The sequence below is a fragment of the Sceloporus occidentalis genome, unplaced genomic scaffold (genome assembly GCF_023333645.1).
Source record: "Sceloporus occidentalis isolate IW3139 unplaced genomic scaffold, rSceOcc1.0.p SCAF_5, whole genome shotgun sequence".
NCBI classification, from domain to species: Eukaryota; Metazoa; Chordata; class Lepidosauria; order Squamata; family Phrynosomatidae; genus Sceloporus; species Sceloporus occidentalis.
This window is the reverse complement of record NW_028316985.1, coordinates 26681096-26704057: the sequence shown is the minus strand read 5'-3', so window position 1 is coordinate 26704057 and position 22962 is coordinate 26681096. Positions and strand designations below refer to the sequence as shown.

The 22962-nt window shown below is 38.6% G+C and overlaps 1 protein-coding gene across 5 annotated transcripts in view; it reads left to right on the top strand.

Moving 5' to 3' along the window:
- LOC149311805 (N-acetylglucosamine-1-phosphotransferase subunits alpha/beta-like) overlaps nucleotides 1–22301 on the top strand; it is a 52951-nt gene extending 30650 nt beyond the window's left edge. For 2 of the 5 annotated variants that reach the window (XM_089527963.1, XM_089527967.1), the window contains exons 8-21: nucleotides 823–984; nucleotides 2424–2603; nucleotides 3677–3847; nucleotides 5585–5708; nucleotides 6341–6544; nucleotides 8426–9516; nucleotides 10045–10244; nucleotides 11660–11879; nucleotides 12952–13065; nucleotides 14490–14575; nucleotides 15654–15752; nucleotides 16922–17089; nucleotides 19616–19706; nucleotides 20782–22301. In XM_089527963.1, the coding sequence (XP_089384089.1) occupies nucleotides 823–984; nucleotides 2424–2603; nucleotides 3677–3847; nucleotides 5585–5708; nucleotides 6341–6544; nucleotides 8426–9516; nucleotides 10045–10244; nucleotides 11660–11879; nucleotides 12952–13065; nucleotides 14490–14575; nucleotides 15654–15752; nucleotides 16922–17089; nucleotides 19616–19706; nucleotides 20782–20859 (2988 nt within the window). In that variant the 3' untranslated portion in view covers nucleotides 20860–22301. The remainder of the gene's footprint in view (nucleotides 1–822; nucleotides 985–2423; nucleotides 2604–3676; nucleotides 3848–5584; nucleotides 5709–6340; nucleotides 6545–8425; nucleotides 9517–10044; nucleotides 10245–11659; nucleotides 11880–12951; nucleotides 13066–14489; nucleotides 14576–15653; nucleotides 15753–16921; nucleotides 17090–19615; nucleotides 19707–20781) is intronic. The other 3 variants (XM_089527964.1, XM_089527966.1, XM_089527965.1) reach the window with 3 other exon arrangements.
- Nucleotides 22302–22962: the final 661 nt, after the last annotated feature.

The following is a 22962-nucleotide window of genomic DNA, read 5'->3' as shown; positions in this document are numbered from 1 at the left end:
TGGCGCAACCTCCGGACTCTTAGGACCCATGCATCATTTAAATAGCATACCTCCAAAGAGACCTGAAGCAGCTTTATTTTGGCAGTCTGAGGCGTGTTACAGACCGCCTGTTTGGGGCGGCCTCTAACTGGCCCTTTCCCCGCTGGATCGGGGCCTCAACTGCCACAACGGCAGCCTCCGAGGCCCTGATCCGCTGCTTTCCAGGCCACAGGGAAGCTGTAAAAGGCCGCTTCCCTGCGGCCTGGAAAGGGGTGTCCTTGGGGCTTCAAGCCCCAAGGACACCCGATGGCGGCGAGGAGGAGGAGATTTCCTCTGCGTCACTGGCGCAGCCATGTAAAGGCTGCACCCAGCGACACAAAGCTGGAAGGAGCTCCTAAACGGAGCTCCTTCTGGGGCCGCAGAAAGGGCGCTCTAGGCACCCTTGTGCGGCCCCACTATGTCACAACCGCACCGCCCCATTTAGAGGTGGCACGGTCGTGATGTCGTAATGGCGGTCCCCGTGTGGAATGGTGTTAGGAAGTGATGCCCCTTTCTAACCCTAATACGGACCCAGTCCATACTTTTATGCCCGTCTGTAATGGGCCTGTAACAGGCCTGAATCTCCCCAATTCTAGTCTCAGATCTGTAACACACTATGCTGCACTGGGTCTTTGATGTACTCTTTATTGATACTGTTCATACTTTTTCTTCACAACATCAGGTCACCTAACCTTTCTAATTGTATTGGTAGTAAGCTGCAAAGCTGATAGGTCATAGGGAGGTGGACAAGAATGTTTCAATTGCTGTTATGTACTAGGCTTGAAAGAGTGTTTCTTGATGTAGTTACAGCTTTATTCGGAAGCTGGCGTCGCTCTCTTGCAACTGAATAACCCGAAGGGTTTCCAAGAACTGAACCAGCAAGCTAAGAAGAACATGACTATAGAAGGAAAAGAACTGACACTTAATCCTGCTTATTTATTATGGGATCTCAGTTCCATCAGCCAGGTAGGCAATATTGTCACATGTTATAAGAAAGCAACTGTGGTAACATCCTGTGAGATTTAAATAATTATTTGATGAGGAGTGCATTTTATGGAATGACTGATAATTAGCAGATTGCTGAAAACTATTCCATGCTTTGTAAAAATAATCTGGCTCAAAAATGGATTCCATAGACATGGGCTGCATTTACATGGTGTGTTAAATCCATGATTTATGTTAGCAGTGGTTTGTTGCTTAATACATGAATTGTCCTGCAAGCTACCAAAGAAAACACATTTATTCCTCTCACTTCCTGTAGCGCTTTCTAACCCCTTTGTAATCTCCTGTTTTTTGGTGGGCAGTTTTAGAAATAAGATAGGAATAAGCCACAGTTCTGGACTGAGATGAATTGACAAGCCATGGTTTAGGCGAGCTCTTGGTCTAAATCCAGTTGGTAGTCCCAGATAGAATAGACCGCTTGAATTGCTGGGATTTATGCAAGTATTGATTTACCATTCACTACTTCATTCAGTGGGCTTATTGTAGCTGAGACTATTCTGTTTAGCTTGCAAGCCAATTTCGTTGTAATTGTGTCTGGTCAGCAAACCATGGATTGCCCTTTCAACATCTAGTATTCAACTAAACACAATATGTCCTGTTATTATGTGCAGACCCAGCCACATGTAACATGTGCACACAGAGACACATATCCTTAAGATATTGAATGTGTATGACTTTTCTGAATTTGCTTTATTTCTATCAATGGAAGATCTATGGTCTAAATGTTTTGCTGGTTCATCTGGCTTTAGAAAATTAAGTAGCACTTTACTTCAGAACTTAACTTGGAGAAAAACAGTAGGAATTAATAGATCCTTTGGATTTTCTTTTCCAAAATACATCATTTTCCAGAACAGTTCCTGCGACAGTTCTTTCCATGAAAATGTGTTGTAGGAATGGTGCCACAATGAGAACTGGAAAATGTGATTCCTGGCAAGAGAATTCTATTTTTGAAGAATTTCCGCTCCTGAAAGTGCCCCCATGACCTCTGCAAAGATGCACCATCTTAGTTTAAGAGAATAGGTTGCAAAATTAATGAATTGAATAATCCCTTCGCCTGTATTACACACTGACCTGAAAAAGAAAGACAGAATTGGTGAAAACTGGCTTGATTACATATGCCCAAACTTACCATGACATTTATTTCCCACTTCTTGTTTTCTTTCTGGAAATTAGGCACTCTTGGAAGTAACAAATATACTTCTGATATATCACCCCAACCTGACAAAAGTCACTGTGTCATGTATCAAGTTTGTATACATCTTTCTCTATCTCCAAATACTTTGTGTGGATGGAAAAACAGCACAGCAGTCTTTGGTTTCATAATAATGGGAGTGCTTAAATGTGTCCACCCTTGTTTTCCCAGTGATATATAAGTATAATATATATCATTCTCTCCTTAATAGTCAAAACAGGATGAAGACATTTCAGCCAGCCGTTTTGAAGATAATGAGGAGCTGCGGTATTCATTGCGGTCAATAGAGAGGCATGCACCGTGGGTGCGTCATATCTTCATAGTCACTAATGGACAGATACCTTCCTGGCTTAATTTGGATAATCCTCGATTAACTATAGTAACACATCAGGTAAAAAAAAATTCTAAAATATCCATTACAACCTTGGGTAAAATAGATCTAAAATATTTCTAACATTAATACCAGATTTAATTTAGAGAAAACAGTGGAAGCATTTGTAAAGTGTGCTAAATCATAGTTTAGCATGATATGAACCAGCAGGAATGAGCCACTCAGCTTTTTATGCTTCATCACCTTCTTTCCTTCTCCAGTAAGAGTTTGGAGCATTCACTTCTGCTTTTACTCAGTCATGGGTTTAGCATACCATCTGGACCAATACACTGTCATCTGGGCCAATAAACTGTTGTTAATATTAGCTATGACTGGCTTAAAAAACAAGCCAACCAGCATGGTTAGTACTTGCCTTCCACATCAGAATAGAAAGCTGTCTTCATGGTGTTTTTTTAATTCTGATTATGAGGATATTTCTGATTTAGAAGATATGGCAGTCTATAGTTGGCACTAAACTACAAACTCAAAATGAATTCTGTGTGGAACCAGAATGGATTATGTATGCTTGCTGCTTATTTAAAGTATCATAGAAGTGTATGCCATTTACTGGACTGGGCATGCCTTAGAAAAGTGATAGCAATGCTCTTAAACTCAGAGGGCAACACTAGCTAATTTCCAGCTCCTCTGGAGCTCCAGAGGATAACAGCATGAAACCATTTTAGGCAAGTGGAAACGATGTCACATCACTTATGGTTGCCTTTTGTACCCTTTCCCCCTGCACCATTTTTAAGCCTTCAGAAGTTGGGTGAAGAGGTTTGGCCAAAAATGTTTATTGGAGTTTGGGAGTTGAAGGGGTCCCAAGTACCACACTGGACACTCCAACTCCCATAGTCATGAGTCCTGTAGGTCAGATGATTCCCATTTGTGTCCCAAAAGAACTGGTGCTACTTTTTCCATGTTACTTTAAAAACTAAACTTGCTTAAATTATTTAAGGCACACACTGTATTTTGAAAAACCAAGAGGAGCATTTAAAAGTAATCTCTAAAACATACATGGAAATAGCTTTGAAATGTTTTGTTTTATATCACACACACATATGCACACAGAGTAAAGCTTTATTTTAATGTTTTAGGATATATTTCAGAATTTGAGTCATCTGCCCACCTTTAGTTCCCCTGCCATTGAAAGCCACATTCACCGCATTGCAGGTCTGTCTCAGAAGTTCATTTATTTAAATGATGATGTGATGTTTGGGAAGGATGTTTGGCCTGATGATTTCTATAGTCACTCCAAAGGTCAAAAGGTAAGCTGCTATGAAAGAGTTTAATGTATAGAATTTGAGAAACCAAATGCCCTCTTTAGGAGTTCAGTACAATTGCCCTACCTCTGCCTCAAATGGAGTGCAAATTAAATGTAAGTTCATTTTCAGCCTATTTGGCAGTAATGCTGGGGGTAATATGAAAACTGAGCTTAACAACTGACAGCATTTCAATGGTAACTGAATCCTAGAAGCCAGAGTATTCAAAGCTCTAACTTAGGTTGTAGAGGATGTGGAAATGTGCATCTTTTAACAAGAAATGTACATGTCTGATCACATAATGTATATATTGCAACTTATAGCAATAGCAGGTATATTTCTATATCACTTATCAGTGAACTAGCACTCCCTACGCAGTTTACAATGTGTAAGCCAATTGCTCTCAACAAACTGGATGCTCATTTTACCAACCTACAAAAGGATGGAAGGCTAAGTAGACCTTGGAGCCCTCCTCTAGGATTGAATTTACAGTTTTGTGACTGCAGTATCAGCATTTAACCACTTCACCACCAGGGCTCCTTGAAGTTTATAAGAACATAGAGTCCTGCTAGATCAATCAAAGGGCTTTCTAGGACAACATGCAGTTCCCCACATCAGCCAGGTGGCTGTCTGTGGGAATCCCCCATGTAGGACATGAGGGGCATAGCACCTTCCTGCTCATGCTCCCTCTCACTGGTATCCAGAGACACATTGCCTTTAATACTAGTACATCTGTTGTCACTAGAACACTACACTAGTAGTGACTAGTAACTATTTAATGACCACACATAAAATAAAGAGATAGACAGAATTTGGGATGAAATATGGGCCAATTTGTTTAACTGTTTATTTCTTGAGAAGTGCAAAAGAAGGAAACAACTTAGTGCGGCACCAACTGCAACAGTTGGTCTCTCCTAGACCTCCTACATAATTCCCTACTTGGATTCTGTTTTCTAAGTGCCAAAGCTTGAGCTGTTTGCAAAGCTTGAGATACTGGAACTTCATTCTTTTCTGAATTGTCACTTGTCAGTTGTCCCTTGGAATGATAACCCTAAATGATCTGCACATTTCAATATGTATGTATTTTGTATGTATTTTGTATTTTTGTTTTGAAACCAGACGTTGAAATGAATTATAGGAGTGTTGAAGTGATTTTTTAAAAAAAAAACTTTAAAAAGATGTTATTATCTACTGTTAGTGTTAATATTCCATAATGAATGAATTAAGAGGATTGTCATTGTTTTGGTGGGACAAGTTAAAACCTAACTAATATAGATGGTCAGATAAGATTTACACAGGTCATTGTACATGCTAGCTGCGTTTATTTGTTAATAACTCACATTCTTTGGCAACAATTAAGGATGGATGCAAAGTAAATAGAGCTTGGTGACAGAGGCAATACTGGCTGCAGGATTCTTAGAGTTTTAGTTTTAAAAAGTAACATTTCCAAGCTCCGGCAATAACTTTGAAAAATCAGTATTCTGACTTACAAGAAGTTTGGCTCATTTGCTGACAAGCCTTTCCATTTTATCCCTTTGAAAGTGTTGCTCCTGCTATTTTTCTTTTTCATGTGGTGGAACATGAGAAATGATAGGTCTGCATGCAAATTGGACTTGGCATAGTGTTTTGCAGTTGTAAATCTGTTTGCTTTTTTTAAACATTAACTGAAATATTCTTATTAAAAATGCATGAATAATTTTGTGATAATGAATTGATTTTTCTATTGTCCCCTCTGGTTATCAGGTTTATTTGACCTGGCCTGTGCCAAACTGTGCTGAAGGATGTCCTGGTTCATGGATTAAAGATGGTTATTGTGATAAAGCCTGTAACAATTCTGCTTGTGATTGGGATGGTGGTGACTGCACTGGTAAGAAATGCACATTTCACGACTGTGCTAGATTATTTTGTTAATAGGAATAAAGCTGCCTTTTTAGAATACATTCTCATCAAAGCTTTAGGTCACTATAGGTGCACGTGCACTGGATTTTTGTGCTTCCTTTAAAGGGCTGTGTTGCTTTCACATGGCATTCCTGCAACACAATTGTAACAACATATGTGACTGCAGATGTTGTCTTGTGTGTCCCTAGGAAAAGGGGTTCATTCAGGTCTGGTGTCTTTTTTCCAAATGGAATGATACAAGCAAGAAAAATGGATGCTATCATTTGTGAAGGAGCTATACTGTTGCAAATTGGGTGGCCGGTGCTCATCTATTCTTGTATGGGTTTAGTGTAGCATTCTCATTGTGTAGGTGTAGGCTGTTGTAATTTGTACATAAACTTTCCTAAGGTTCTCAGAACATTTAATCAAGATTAAGAGGTAAGAATTAAAAATTGATGCTAAGACTTAAGAAAGCAATGTTGTAGTCACTAACCAACTTATTTTTTTTATTTTATTTTATTATTTTGTTTGCTATCTGGTCTTATACTTTTGAGATTCAAAGCATATCCTTTAAAAATCAGTAAGCATTTTAGGGCACTGTTTCCCTTTTTTCTTTCTTAGGTAATAATGTTGGGAGCCGTTATGGTGGTGGTGGTGGAGCTGGAGTAGGTGTTGGGAATGTTCCACCTTGGCAGTTTGGTGCAGGAATAAGTGGAGTTTCTTACTGTAACCAAGGCTGTGCTAATTCATGGCTGGCTGATAAATTCTGTGACCAGGCGTGTAATGTTCTTTCTTGTGGATTTGATGCCGGTGACTGTGGACAAGGTATGTTAATGCTACATAGTCAGCATTGCCTTTGAATTATTCAGTACCATTTTATATATCTCTAATAGTCATTCAGTCTGTGTTCATTAATGCAGGTTGTTTGCTTCACCTGTACTCTGACCCCAATGGCTTGTGCTAAAATGTGACTTCACATACAGGCTAATCCAATAAAAGACAGGCAAAGGGTGGGAATGATGTGGCATATGGCTGAGAAAATACAAAATGTGTGTATGTGTATAAACTAGTACATCTAAACTAATCCCTCCTTATTTCAAGTCACATTTAGGACTGAGTTGCCACAAAAGGCCTACTACAGGTTGGTTGATCCTCTGTTTGAAAGACAGTTTTAGTCTTTAGTCTTTATTTTCTTATGTCTTCCTTTTGCTAGAGTTTGGGTATGCAGAACTCAGGGGAAGTGAGATGTATATTTAATATTCTCAGGAAGAGTAACTAAACACAATTTTTTTTAAAGAAAAGAATTAAAGGCGCTTCAGTCAAGAATAAAAAACACTATAGTTTTTGTTACACTATAGTCCAGAAGTACCCAATAAATTCACATTTATTGATGTGAACATACTTAGCTCAGCAGAAGCCTAAAAGGTCAATCACAGCTTCTGAGACACCCAATACAATTGCCCAGAGATTTGTCATTTGCCTAACTTTTGGGCAGGTTCTGTTCAGCTTTTGTTAAATAGGCAGTAATATAATCACGTAATTAAAGCAATGAATAAAAACATTTCTGACTGCTGATAGAATGACAACAGAAAGGCCTAGCCTCCTTTGGAAGTAAATCCCACAGTCTTTCTATGTCAGTAGTCTCGATAGCTGTAGTTTACCTCCTCAGTATTGAATGCTACCTTGAATACTGCTTTTTGGGGAACAAATGTGAGAGGGTGCTGTTAACCTCATGTGCTGCTTGCATTCTTCTCATGGCTGACTGAAAGGCTGTTATGAAGATAGGTAGTCTTTTGATCAAATGATCAAGTATGGCTCTTTGTCCACTCTTATTTTATAGTAGTTGGATATCTGAAACTAGAAAATAATGACAGGGCATTGCTGTGCAAGGAATTTTAAAATATAAGGTGCAACACCAAAGAAGTAACAGGCCCTAATAACTGCATGTGCAGTTGGAATAGAGCTATGGAAATAAGGGTACAGTTAACTTTGAAACTCACTGGCCAGTCAAATATGTTTAAGCTAGCCTACTTCATCGGGTGGTTTATAAAGATGGGGCAGAGATGATAACCATGTGCACCATCCAGGGGATGAATTAGAGCAAGGGAACAGTGCTATGTGTCAGTCATTTTTATATTATTATTATTATTATTATTATTATTATTATTATTATTATTATTATTATTGCCCCTGTGCCCTTTCAGTAGGCTATAGTTGTGCACTTTCAGCATCTGGAAATGAAATCACATCACATCCTCTTTCACTTTTGGTTGTTGATCCTTGTTTGAGGGTTTTTAGGAGTTTTGGAGGTCATGTAGGGTGAAGGAGCACTATGGTTTTCTGCATTTAGGAATAATTTTGCATTGTTTCTGTATTTTTAAAAAAAACTCCAAAAACTCTGTCTAATTTTGAGGGATAATTGGGACTTTGGTAGTGGCCTAGAGGGCTGGGGGCTATTTTTAAGTTTTTCCGGACAAAAAACTGTTCACAAAGAAAACCTTAAAAAATGTAAGGGGTATGTGTGTAAATTAGATTAGTGACTACCTGTAGTCTGTTCCACACTTTTCTCATCCTTGCAATAAGGAGCAGTCACATTTGAAAGCCACTTTGAGTCCCATTTGGAAGAAAAATGGGATATAAATCAAATAAATGAATAATAAAAGAATGATAATGATGATGATTTTTAAAAATTATCTTTTATTCCAGATCACTTTGATGAACTTTACAAAGTGACTCTTCAGAAGAATCAGACACATTATGTTATTCCGAAAGGTGAATATCTACCTTATTTCAGCTTTGCTGAAATAGCCAAGAAAGGACTAGAAGGCACATATAGTGATAACCAGATAATCCGCCATGCTTCTATTGCAAACAAATGGAAGACAATCCACCTGATAATGCACAGTGGAATGAATGCAACTGTGATCTATTTTAACCTTACATTTCAAAATAAAGATGAGGAAGAGTTTAAGATGCAGATAACCCTAGATGTTGATACAAGAGAGGAACCAAAAACAAATATAACTTCCACCCAGAAACCTGAGGATGATGTGAAAGCTACAACTTCAGTGCCAGAGGCTGAAATGATATTTGAGGATGTTCCTGAAGAAAAACGTTTTCCAAGAATTAAAAAACATCCAAATGGCACATCAGAGAGCCTAGATGAAGATATCATAACTCAACTAGTTAATATGTCTGTACTTCCAGAAGACGTGAAGCTAGCTCTGCAGGATCTGGAGTTGCAGCTGATAGTTGGTGACATTACCCAGAAAGGCTACAATCGATCTAAGGCTGCTCTTCTGAGGCCCTTCCAGGTGATGTATGCAGCAACAAAGGAAGCAAGAAGCAATTCGCAGAAGATACAAGAAAAGGAAATAGATGATGGCTTGATAAATGGGAATAAGTCTGAAATTGGGCATAATGACAGTAATGGTAAATCAGAAATTGAAGGAAAAATGCAGAGAAATTTTCCATCAGAATTTGTACCTGCAAATAGTACTATTATGGCAATGAAGGTGAACAGTCATTTTCCACTACGATACAGCTCCGCAATAAAATCTGACCCAGAGAAAACCTTGAATACCCTCATACAGAAAGAAGCTCAGAAGTCCAAAGACATTAGGAAAGGGAGAACTGCAGAAAAAAAGAAAGAAGAAGCTAAAGTTAATCCAGGACTAGCCAAAGAAGATGTAGCAGAAAGTAATGTCTTACCAAGAAGGAAATTGCAGTATTACGCTGGAAATTATCAGGGCTTTTTGCCATGGGAGAAAAATAAATATTTCCAAGACCTTCTTGAGGTGAGTGTCCAAGGTAACTGGGAGTGTCAAGAGATAAGGGGTTTTGTGCTGGCTTTCTACTTGTTGGTGCTTATTTGGTTGTATTCTTTATCTTTTCATGTTCTTTGCTGTGAGAACATCTTGCAATAAAATGACTCATAAATATAATGACATTGAAAAAATGTTTGTCAAAAGCTAATCTACCATAGTGGCTAATCGTACAATTCTATATGTATGTACTTAGAAGTAGGCACCAGTAAATTTAATGAGACTTGGTTGCCCTAAAATTCCAGGTGAGTATATCTAGGATTACAGTCTAAGAAATGAGTTGTTGTTGTTGTTGTTATGGTCAGCCTACCTTTTAAGTTGAAACTGGAATCTCAGTTCTAGATAAGCACACTAGGAAAGTATAAAACTACTTTTGCAATGCTGGTACTGGCATTCCATAAAAATGTACCCAAGTGTACAAGCTAATTGTTTTAATGAATTTTATTATTTGCTTACTAATGGAGACATGAAGTATACTGTATGCATATTCCTATTTTCCAGGAAGAAGAAGCATTAAAGAAGGAGATGGCTTACTTTACAGATAGTAAACAGATTGGCAGGCAGCTGAAGGACACATTTGCTGATTCTCTGCGATATGTAAACAAGCTTTTGAACAGCAAATTTGGATTCACATCTCGGAAAGTCCCTGCTCATATGCCTCATATGATTGATCGAAAAGTCATGCAAGAATTACAAGATCTGTGAGTTAAACCTTGATTAAAACACCAACTTTTTTTCTTGAAATATGGATGTATCCCCTTCTTGGATCCTTGAGCCATGTGTTTATCAAATATGTGATTGGGAATATAGAAGAAATTTGTCCTAGGTTTCACAAACAGGGATGTGGTGGCTCAAGTCATTAATACGCTGACTCTATTGATTGCAAGATCGGGAGATTGGCAGTTTGAGGCCCAGGTGCTGCATGATGGGATGAGCTCCCATCACTAGTCCCAGCTTCTGCCAACCTAGCAGTTTGAAAGCAAGCAAATGCAAGTAGATAAATAGGTACCACTCCAGTGGGAAAGTAAACAGCATTCTATGCAATCATGCTGGCCACATGATCACAGAGTACTCTCTGACAATGCTGACCTCTTCCCAGCGGGAACTACCTTTACCTTTCACCAACAGTACATATACACTAAGATGCATCTGTAACATTTCTTTCAGTTTTAGGTTATTGCTGTCCCATTCCTGTGTAAGTTTGGAAAATATGAGTCTGCACCAAGTTGTATGCCTTTTTCAGCTCTTTTCTGCTAATACACAACAGTTTTGCATAATGTTTGCATTAAAAAGAGCCAGCGTGGTGTAGCGGTTTGAGTGTTGGGGTAGGACTCCGAGTTCAAATCCCTCCTCAGCTATGGAAAGCCATTGGGTGACCTTGGGCAAGTCACATACTCTCAGTCGTAGAGGAAGGTAGTGACCAAACCATTCTGTAAAAATCTTTCCAAGAAAATCCTGTGATAGGTTTAACCTCAAAATCTGCATAAATTGGAAACAGCTTGAAGGCACATAATAATAGTATGCATAATTGCAACCTATTTCCTCTAAACCTTAAAAAATATTTATATTTTGATTAGTATACATATTTGGTGCACTTTTTATCCTAATATGTGTGAATGTCTTTTAATCATGGAACTGACTACAAAATTCATATAAGTATAAATACAGAAGGATAGAGAGCCAATGTGGTGTAGTGGTTTGGATTAGGACTCTTGAAGAACAGTTGTTGAATCTCTGCTCAGTCATGGAAACCCACTGGATAACCTTGGGCAGATTACACTCTCTCAGACTAAGAAGTAGGCAATGACAACCTTCTGCATAACAAATCACCTTTTTAGGTCCGTATTCAAAATAGAGTGATAAAAGACTTGTTTACTGTTTGAGAAAAGACTAGTACAGCTCTAAAAATGTTGAGGAGAGTTGAAAATGCCTCCACTTGCAGCAAAATGGCCAGTAGCACCCCTCTGGAAACTCAGGGATAAACAGAGGGTCAGCCCTCCAGGGTGCCATGGTATGATGCAGTCTTCCAGTCCCTAGCAGTTTAGCATGTTTGGACAAAGTTATTTAAACTATATGTGAAACCAGTTAGCATGATCTCTGTGTTCTTTCTTGACAGTTTTCCTGAGGAATTTGATAAGACCTCATTTCACAAAGTACGCCACTCTGAAGATATGCAATTTGCCTTTTCATATTTCTATTATCTCATGAGTGCTGTTCAGCCACTGAATATCTCCCAGGTTTTTGATGAAGTTGATACAGATAAATCTGGTATTTTATCTGATCGAGAGATCCGCACACTGGCCACAAGAATTCATGAACTCCCTTTAAGTTTGCAGGTAACTTTTAAATAAAAATAGACTTTAAAAATGTTGCATATTCAATTACATGTTGCAAGCTTTCAATGTCACAGTGGCTTCTTCATCAGGCAAGATGTTAAAAAACAAACAGGAAAAATGAAGATGTTAGTCATAGGCCTGCATTTTGCTGTTTCTGGTCTTGATTCAGATGGTAGGGAGGACACCATTGATATTGTTATTGATGCTAGTTTACATGATTACCTGATGTACTATGCAAATAGAAATTGAAGTCCTCTGTCCACTGGATGATTGGCAACAGGGACTTATTCTTCCTGAACTGTAATGCAAGTATTTTGACAGTTAGAAGCACACTCATCCACCTGTTTTGATCATCTGGGGTGTTTCAAACCACAGGAACCTCAGACCTCTAGATGTGGCCCTCCAGATGTAACATAGATCCATTTTTTCCATGAACCTTAGCCAGTCTGGCTGGTGCTGAAGTATGACAGGAATACCAGTTCATCAACATCTGGAGGGTTGAATGTTCCCATCCCTTTTGTAGAACAATACGATATCAGGGGTGGACAAATGTTAGGGGTTGTGGGGACCCACTGACACTGCTTGCAAACTTGGAGGGCCACATCACCCCTGTCACACCTTAACTTTTTCCTCAAATAACCTCCCCCCCCCTGCAATCCCCACTATTATTTTAGGCATAGGAGGCCCTTTTTAAAGAGGATCAATTGGAAGTCAATTTTGTTTCCACTTTTTTATTTTTAAAAAAGATTTTTCTAAAATGACAAAATGTGGCAAAATTCATCCATATGCCCTCTATTAGAGAATGCCAGATGGCCCAGGAGGCTTTGAAAATGGCCCCCAGGGGCTATATGCACTGATCCTCTGTCCCTGGCCCTTATGCTGTAACTAAAGTCAAGAATTGTTGGAGCGTATGTGTCATCAGAAGGAAGAGTATTTGCCAACAGAATTCCAACATAGTATAGAACAAGGGTGCTAAAAATGTAATATTTGTTTAATGTTTAAAGACTGCTAACTTTGTGGGCACTGAAGAAGCTAACACAGGATGTTTTCCCTCTCTTTTCCCCCTTTCTAGGATTTGACAGGTCTGGAGCACATGCTAATAAATTGTTCTAAATCCCTTCCAGTCAATATCACTCAGATTAATATTATACCACCAACTCAGGAAGCATATTATGATCCCAATCTGGTAAGGAACTGTGTTCTTTAAACTTCTGTACACATACTGGCATTTCAAAAATAATAGGCAAAATTGTGTCTTCTGTCTATTAATGCTTCATATTGTTAAAGATATATTTTTTAAAAAATCTGTGTTCAATATGTTCATGGATGTTTTGCCAACAGAAACCATGTGTTAAGGAAGCTACCTTTAATTTCATTTATGAAGAATCTCCTAACTTCAATCACCCTTGAGTATGATCATTGGTTTTATTCATTCATTCATGGAAGAATAGTCCTTGACCTATCAGATTCTAAAGTAATCAATCATCTTGCATAGAGTACCTGTAATTCAAAAGCCACATGCCCATACCCTTCCAGGAGCATTTAAAACTGTGGATACTAAATTATTTTCAGAGGTTTCCATTATGATGGTTGATTCTTGAATTGAACCAGGGTTTCCGGCTTTTTCGTTCTGAGATGTCATCTGTGTGCATGGAGGCTTTACAAAGAAGAAAAGGATAGGCCCCAGCACCAAGAGACTTGCAATCTAAAATGTGATAGAGGAGAGACAGAAGAACAAAGGAATGAAAATAGAGAAAATGGGAAATCATTTTCAACAGCTTTCCACAACTTAATCCTCTCTAATATTTTGGACTGTGGCTTTCATTATCCCCAGCCAGCATAGCCAGTGGCTATGCTGGATTGGGTTGATGGAAGTTACAGTCCCACAAATTTGGAAGGTAACAGTTTGAGGAGGTATGTGAAGGCTTAGTTACTATAAGATATGCAAGCCTTTCTTGTTAGGTATACTAATTCTATTTTCAGAATCTCCCTTGGATGTTTTACCCTTGGAAAAAGTGCATCAGTGAACTTTTCTTTAAGCTGCTATATTATTTCTTTAATTAAGACCCTGCTTAAGTTGGCTCCATTATTTCTATCGTCATGCCTGAATTTATTTTTGAACTATGTCAATTGCTAGATTTCCAGGAAGGAGTCTAAACCTAAAAAAGACTTCCCTTGAGAATAAAGGCACTTTGTTTCTTAGAATTGTTTGTAGGTTTTGCCTGTGGGGGTCCGGTTAAGTTAGGAATAATAATGCTAATCTATACCAGCTGTTCGGGACTTGCTTGCCATATATATATATTTCTGCTTGGAATTGCTTGGCTTGTGCTAAAACATTTTTGCTCTGTTGCCGAATAGTGAATTATGTGTCTCATTGCATTCACAGTTTAGAACTTACTAAGAATATTTACAAAAGTTATTTTGTTTTCCATAATATCAGTATTACATTTCAGAGGATTTGCAGGAGCTCAGTAGCAATAAATACCAGTTCTTTGGGGGAAGAAAGAAAATTGTAGGGGGAGTTCTGTGTAGAATATTTCCATTTAAAATGTTGAAAGGCCATGTTCATGAAATATTTATAACTTCAATTATTGTTTGTATCATTTTCAGCCTCCAGTGACTAAAAATCTGCTAACCAACTGCAAACTCGTAACTGATAGAATTCGTAAAACATATAAGGACAAAAACAAGTACAGGTATCCATTCTTCTTTTGATTAGTTGTGAACAAAAACATTAGACATATCTAGAACCATCAATATTATTGAATGGGTTGTGTTGTGAAATATTTGCAAACCATGTAGTAATTGGAGCATGGCATTGAAAGAAGTAAAAAGATATTTCTGTTTAAAATATGATTGGTAAATACTTATCTGTGCAGCTTCAGTATTGAGAATCATGCTGGATATCCCCATGCCAATAACTCTACCTCTCTGGTGGCATCTGGTATGGATATACTCAATAAGGCTGGCCTAGAGTTATTCACCATGTCCAAGAATGTTATTTCTGGTGTCATGGAGCTAACAAGAAAGAGGGTTAGCAGCAGCAGTATAACAGGACAGGGCACCATTAGATTTTTATAGAATAATAAGAGTTGAAAGAGACCACAAGGGCCTTCCAGTCCAGTCAGGATTTTAATAAGGAATTTCTCAATAGATGTGTCTGTCAGGTAAATTTTATTCAGCACTTTAATGAATCACAGAATTAGTTGTTAAACCGTGTATTTTATGTGGAGGAACAATGTCTCCCAACATGAATGTGATTGCTTCAAGGGGCATCTAGGTTTGTTCCCCTTTCTGCACAACAAAGGAAACATTTATTCCTTAGCAACAGTGTACTTCCCAGGTACTCATTGCTTCACTGTAGCGCTCAGGAAAGCCCTGTTTTCTCCTCATTTTCTGTTGTTGTATGCCTTCAAGTCGTCTGACTTATGGCAACCCAAAGGCAAACCTATCATAGGGTTTTCTTGGTAAAGTTTGTTCAGAGAAGGTTTGCCATTACCTGAGGAGGTTTGCCTGAGGCTGAGAGATTTTGACATGCCCAAGGTCACCCAGTGGGATTCATGGCTGAAATGGGAATCAAAACCTGGTCTTCCAGAATCATAGTCCAATACTCAAACCACTACACCATGCTTGTGGCTCATGGTCATAAAGCTGTGCTTTCTTGAACAAGACATAACAAAATAACTAGGGATTTCTAATAGAAATTTATATTAATGCATGTCCTCCTTTATGCTATTTATGTTGTTTTGTCTTGCCCTTTCTTCTGACACCAAGGTTTGAAATTATGGGAGAGGAGGAAGTTGCCTTCAAAATGATCCGTACTAATGTTTCTCATGTAGTTGGACAGCTTGATGACATAAGGAAAAATCCCAGGTATGCACTATGCTGATTCAAAGGTTAATCTGTGGAAGGCAAAAATCTAATTTCTTACAGAGCTAAAGAGATTCTGTAGCAAAATAATCTTGCAGAGTACAGTGAAAGAATATTTTGAATTAATGTAAGGGAGAGCTGACCAACAAAACAAAAATTTTAACAGTGATAAAAATATTTAACGCATGTACAGCACTTTCAAGTGTCCCAAATGCTTCATGTGTTTTATCTAATTCTGGATGTGCTGCTTTGCTTTGGATGCTGCTTCAGATGATAGTAAGCTTTTATTTATGCACAGTGCAGTGTTTTGTATGTGCTTTTATCAGTAATAAATGATGATACCACGGTAGATGATATCACATTATCATTGATCTTTAGAAGAATCTTTTAGGAAAAAGATATCTATAAGCGGGAAGGGCACTAAGAGGTCCCAGTCCATGTGTGAAATCTTATGCAGTGATCTTCAGGTTCACCACTGTTTGATGAATTCAAAAAATAACGTGATAGTGTGAAAAGAGAGAATTCACGTTATATAGCTCCTTATAAAGCTCTTATATAGAATCCCAATCATTATCACAAGTCATTCTTTAATTTTGGGAATGACAATAATAACATGTAAAAATTAAACATGAACTAAATAAATATTGTATAGCCCAGCTAGAAATTAAACAATAAATAATATTGTTTAGAGTGTTCTAAATGCACCAGTTAACAGCTTCCAGAAAGTTAGCATGGGAAATCACATTACAGGCCTAAATCTTGTCTTAGTCCTGACTAGATTAGACCCATTGAATTAATGGAATTTAGCTACATGTTTACTCACCATTTAACAATTGATTGAATAGGTCTACTCTAGTTGAGAGTACCAAACAAGATACCAGCCATAGATTGCAACACCAGAGTTATCCTTCATGTTATAAGACACTGATGGGAATGGTATGACCCTTCAGATGTTGCTAAACTGCAACTATAATAATATTAGAACATTCACATTGTTAACACATTACCAATACATCCCAGCAGTTTTGGCTTAATACTCTGTGTGAATGCAACTATTTTCTCACCTAAAACACCTATAAAGCCAATAAAACCATTTTCATAATAATATTACATCTTGTTCCAAACAATCAGAATGTTCGTCATCTCAATCATTTTTTGGCTTTTCCCTCCAGAAAATTTGTTTGTCTTAATGACAACATTGATCACAATCACAAGGATGCTCAAACAGTAAAAGCAGTGCTTAGGGATTTTTATGAATCAATGTTTCCCATCCCATCTCAGTTTGAGCTGCCAAGGGAGTATCGGAATCGGTTTCTTCACACACAGGAACTTCAGGAATGGTAAGTATTCAGGGCTTCGAAATGAGTATAATAATATTAATAATAAGGCTTTATTTATATACCGCTTTTCGAATTATCAAAGTGGTTTAACATCAAAAACACAATTACATTCAATTTATAAAAGTATAAAATCTACATATATTAATATACATTCCTCAGCATAATAAAAAATACAGCCATAAAATCTAACAGTCAGTAAAGTGAACTTCTATCAGGAATGGTATCTACAAGGAATCAGATGGGTATGCTAGCCGAAATAAATACGTCTTCAGAGCCTTCTTGAAGGCATCCAAGGTGGGGCAGACCCGAATTTCGTCAGGAAGATTGTTCCAGAGAGTCGGTGCTGTCGATGCAAACGATCTTTTGTGAGTTGTTGTCAATCTCACTCTCGGACACTCTAGCAGATGTTTCCCTGTTGTTCTGAGAGTGCGGGGCGGATTGTGTGGGAGGAGGCGCTCCTTCAAGTAGCTCGGGCCCAAGCCATATAGGGCTTTATAGGTAATAACCAACACTTTGTATTGAGCCCGGAAGCTAACATGCAGCCAGTGAAGAGATTTTAATACCGGTGTTACATGGTCTGCCCTGGATGTTCCAGTGACCAGCCTGGCTGCGGCGTTTTGAACTAACTGAAGCTTCCAAAACTAGTACAAAGGTTGCCCCATGTAGAGCACATTACAGAAATCCAAGCGAGAGGTTACCAGTGCATGTACTACTGTTTCAAGGTCCTTTTGGTCCAGACAGGGATGCAGCTGGCATATCAGCCAAAGCTGTTACCAAGCACTCTTGGCCATCGCATCCACATGTGATGACAATTGTAAGGATGAATCCAAGAGTACTCCCAGACTGCGAACTTTGTCCTTTAGGGGGAGCATGACCCCGTCCAGGACTGGATGACAAATTTCCCTGCCTGGACTTGGGGTATCTATCACGAGTACCTCTGTTTTCTCTGGATTCAATTTGAGTTTGTTTTCCCTCATCCAGACCATTACTGACCCCAGGCAGGCATCCAGAGGAGAGATGCCTTCCTTAGTCAGTTTATCAGCCGGAGACATGGAGAGATAGATCTGGGTGTCATCAGCGTACTGATAACACCGTGCTCCATTCTTCCAGATGATCTCTCCCAGCGGCTTCATGTAAATGTTAAACAGCATGGGGGACAGAATGGCGCCCTGGGGGACGCCCGATGTAAGCTTTCTTTTACGAGAGCAACTGTCCCCCAGCCTCACCATCTGGAACCTCCCCGAGAGATAGGACCGGAACCACTGGAGTGCAGTGCCCCCGATACCCAGTTCTCTCAGGCGTTCCAGAAGGATACCATGGTCGATGGTATTGAAGGCCGCTGAGATGTCCAAGAGCACCAACAGGGTTACATTTCCACTGTCAGTTGCCAGACGGAGATCATCGACTAAGGCGACCATAGCAGTCTCAACTCCGTATCCTGCTCTGAAGCCAGTTTGAAATGGGTCCAGATAATCAGTTTTCTCCAAGACAGCCTGGAGTTGGAAGGCAACTGTCCTCTCGATCACCTTGCCCAAAAATGGTAGCAGAGAAACTGGTCTATAATTGTTTCTCAACAGGGGATCAAGGGAAGTTTTTTTCAGAATTGGTTTTACTATTGCCTGCTTTAGGGCAGTTGGAAATATACCCTCCCGAAGAAATGTGCTGTATGAGCATCTGGAGTAACATCTGCTGATCAGAACAGAAAGGAACTTTTGGCCTGTTACAGACTGCCAAAATAAAGCTGCTTCGGGTCTCTTTGGAGGTATGCTGTTTAAATGATGCATGCATCCTAAGAATCCGGAAGCTGCACCAAAGCTGCACTCCAGTGCTTAGGAATGGAGTGTGGCTTTGGCGCGACCCTCGGACTCTTAGGACCTATGCATCATTTAAATAGCATACCTCCAAAGAGACCCAAAGCAGCTTTATTTTGGCAGTCTGTAACAGGCCTTTGTTTCCTCATAGAATAATCTGCATTTAGTTTTGAAACTTAAAACCAGGTTCCCAAGTTAAACAACACTAAAAATTCTTTCTCCAGTGTTCTCCCCACACTGGTAGCCAGCACCATTTGCCCACTTCAAAGATGTGCTTTGAAGTTTGCTGCCTTCTGAATTCCTATCTCCCTGCCATCTCCCAGGAAAAGAAGGCACTACCATAAACAGTCATAAACAACCCCAGTTTTCCTGCTGCAGTCATCTGCCCCATTCTGCAACTTTGATTTTCACCTATCACCAACAGCATCAATTTATAATCCCCCTTGATCTTTCTCCTTCACACACATCGCTTTGATGGCAGATTCATATGGGTGCATAGGAATACAGCACACAACACTATACTATACACACAACACTTTGATGACAGGTTCCTATAAAACATAGGAACATGACACTAGTCTTTCCCAAGCTTGCTGATAGCTTTCTCCTTTACTGATTTGAATACATGCAGATTGGAGAAAGAGTTCAGTACTGCTATATAAGAGTAGATATTTTAATTCAAAATTGTTATGTCTTTCTATTCTACTATGCTTAGGAGGGCCTACAGGGACAAGCTGAAGTTCTGGACACACTGTGTGTTAGTGACATTGATTGTGTTCACCATCACCTCATTTTTTGCTGAGCAGGTAAAAGCTATAACTGTTTGCTTGTGTCAATCTTTTCTTAAGTTATCATGAGTTCTAATAAAGGGGTTTGAGAAAATACAGTGATGTTAAGCCAAGATTAGTTTTCTTAGCATCTTCACTTGACTTGGATGTGTGATTACTTGAACACCAAGTTACAGAAAAAACTAATGAAGTAATGGGTGCAAAGATGACTGGTGATAGCAGAAGTTTGGATTAGGTAGCCTATAGTAAGGTGGGGAATTGTTGGTCCCAAAATTTTCAAACTTTAACTTCCAGAAGGCCCAACCACCATGGCCAATGGTAAGGGATTGTGAGAGTTGGCCAAACCAGTTGGAGAGCTGAAGTGAGAGGAACTGTAACAGCATCCAGTTCCTTACAAACAAGCTTCATTTATATACCGCTTCAGACCGCCTAAGCAGTGTCTAAGTGGTTTACAACTGTAAGCTAATTTGCCCCCAACAATCTGGGTACTCTTACATCTATATCACTGGACTCAGAAGCTTCAGTGCAGCTATGGCCAGGCCTTCTGTTTTTGAATACATGTGTTTGTTGTGTGCATTTTCCCTGTCCAAAAAGCTAGAGTCCAGGAAATGGATGTACATCACATTGTTAATAATGCCAGTAATTTGTCCAAGAACAGGGAGTACTGAAGACATTAGTGATCTTCAACATTCATGATAGGACAAGATATTCCACTGCATGTGAGGGTAGCAGACAAGCTTTTGTGGGGCAGATTAGAATAGGTCACTTGACACACAAAGTTCTGTCCTTCTCAACCTCCTGAGGTATCTGGCTTAAAATATGCCTAATAGTAGGCATATTACTGTCTGTCCAATGCTGTGAACACTTCAGTTCGTTGAGGAAATATATATTTATTGAAATATATATTTATGATTGTAAAAAATTGGGCAGACATTCCCCAGTTTTATGCTTTCTGGATGAGAAATAATTCATGACAGTAAGAACTGTAGTGGACACAGGTTTCCTAAGAAGAAGTGAGGCAGAACTGAACAGTGTGTTGTTCACATGAAGAAACTGTTGGGAAATCAAGATAATATGTTCTTTAATTTTTCAGCTAATAGCCCTCAAGCGAAAGATTTTTCCAAGGAGGAGGATCCAAAAGGAAGTTTGTCATGAACGAATGAAGGTGTAGAAGAATTTTGTTTGTAAATCAGTCTACCTCAACATGTGATGAGCATGTGAAATCTTTTGTTTCAGAAGTGTCTTGATCGTTTTGTCCTGGGCAAGAACAGAAGTGCCCTCACCCATTTATGACCATGCTACTGAACTCAGAAAGAGGATAAAGGTTGTAACTCATAAGCATTCTCTCCTGAGTGAATTATCCTTTTTATAAAAAGGGTTACTGAATGAAACATAGCTGCATTTATTGCAGTAGCCATTGCCAGCTAAATAAATATACTTTGAGGAAGTTGTGATGCTATTAGTTGTGTCCCTGCATCTCAAGGCATTTGGTGAGCTATTGTTCGTTTAATCAGTAGCTTGATCCTTTTACCCTGTTCTTTGAGTAGTAAACACATCTGTTTGGGCTATATTCCTGCATCCTGAATATATGGATGTGGACCAGCTCCCATAGCACTGCATTATGAGTATCCTCTCCATTAGTTGAGGTATATCACTGCTGTGCCATTTGTTCCCCATTGCAGCCAGTCAATACAGGGGTGGGGAGGAGCTGAATAAGAGTTAGCTTTCAGTTGCTTCTAGGAAAATACAAGTAACCCTACTATTGACATGAATTGCCTGACAGCATTTGGGAATAGTAGCAGCTTCATATGACAGGTGTGATAGCTCTAATGTTGCAGTGCTGTGGATCCTACTTTTAAGCACAAAGTGGCAGGATTGTGACCTTTGGTATTTTTCCATTTAATACCAGCTGGACCTCTAGTACCTATAATTTAAATATAGTGTCAAATCAATTATAGAATGGTCTCTGAATGAAGAATTGAAATTACAACACCCTATTGCTATATTCTTCTGCTACTACATTGCTTAAAGCAATTTGATTCTAGTCTCTGATGCCAATGTAATGCCTTTTGTTGATCAATATTTAAATAATAGTGCAGTAATAATAGTATGCCTAATGTAAAACAGGGCTATAATCAAGTGAAAGGGGCTGGGGTAATTATTATTTATAAAAATATTGTATATTGCGCAGCAAAAGTGCCTCGCAGTTGTCAATACATTGTATTGTTTTAATGGCATAAATGTATTAGCATGATATAGAGTAATTTCTCATATCAAGCATTGCATTTCAAAAACTCGGATGAGGTGTGATGATCTCCCCAATTTTATCAAGATACATCACAAAGCAGTAAAAGGGGAAAAAAATTCCAGGAGATGCTTTTGAAAGAAATCATGTTAACAAGCTGAAAATTATTTTATAATGAAGATATGAGGTTTCCAGTACACATGTGCAGTAAAATATATGCTTTCTTTTCATAGATGTTATTGGTATATAATGTAATTGACTTAAGAATGTTATACTATGTGAGTGTTAAAAGAAGAAAAATATCAGCTGTTTAATGCTCTCAAAATTATTAAATATTTTTAAATAGAAAATACACCTTATTCTTTATTCAGTGCATATGTCTGATTTTAAATGAAATAAATCTAATTCAACCTCTTTAAACACTTGTTTAGTTTTTCTTTTAAGCTGAATTTTATAATAAACATGAAAACTACAGTGGGTTAGTAAGTATGACTTATCTTGTGATCTCCGGTTTAGATAACCATCTTGTTTCCAATTACATTTTGAACCACAGCAAACAACATTGTCATATGATGCAGTTCCATAGTGTGACAAGTAAGTAGTTTTGACCTGATACAAAATTCACTTATGGGAAGAGCCAAACTAAATGTTGCACACACCTTGCTCTTGTTGTGTGTGTGTGTTTTAGATTAAAATTAGCCTCAAATGGCAGTGATGGAAAATTAGCAAGGAAGGTAAGAATGTTCAGCTAAGTCAAGAAAAATTATATTTGCCAATAATATATGGTACAGTACTTTCTTCTTTATTTCATCATCTTTCTTCCACTTTCTTTCTTATAAGTCCTTTTAGAGCGAGAGTGATTACAGCAAGGAGTTAGAATTGAGGACTGAACCCCAATTATATTGTATTACATTCCATTTTAGATAAGGCCAAGGGCCTATTTAATTCAACGTTCTGCTTCTACTGAGTTTAAGCAGTTGCCTAAGGGAACTTGCCGCCAGAACATGAATGCAACTTCGCCCTTCTTCT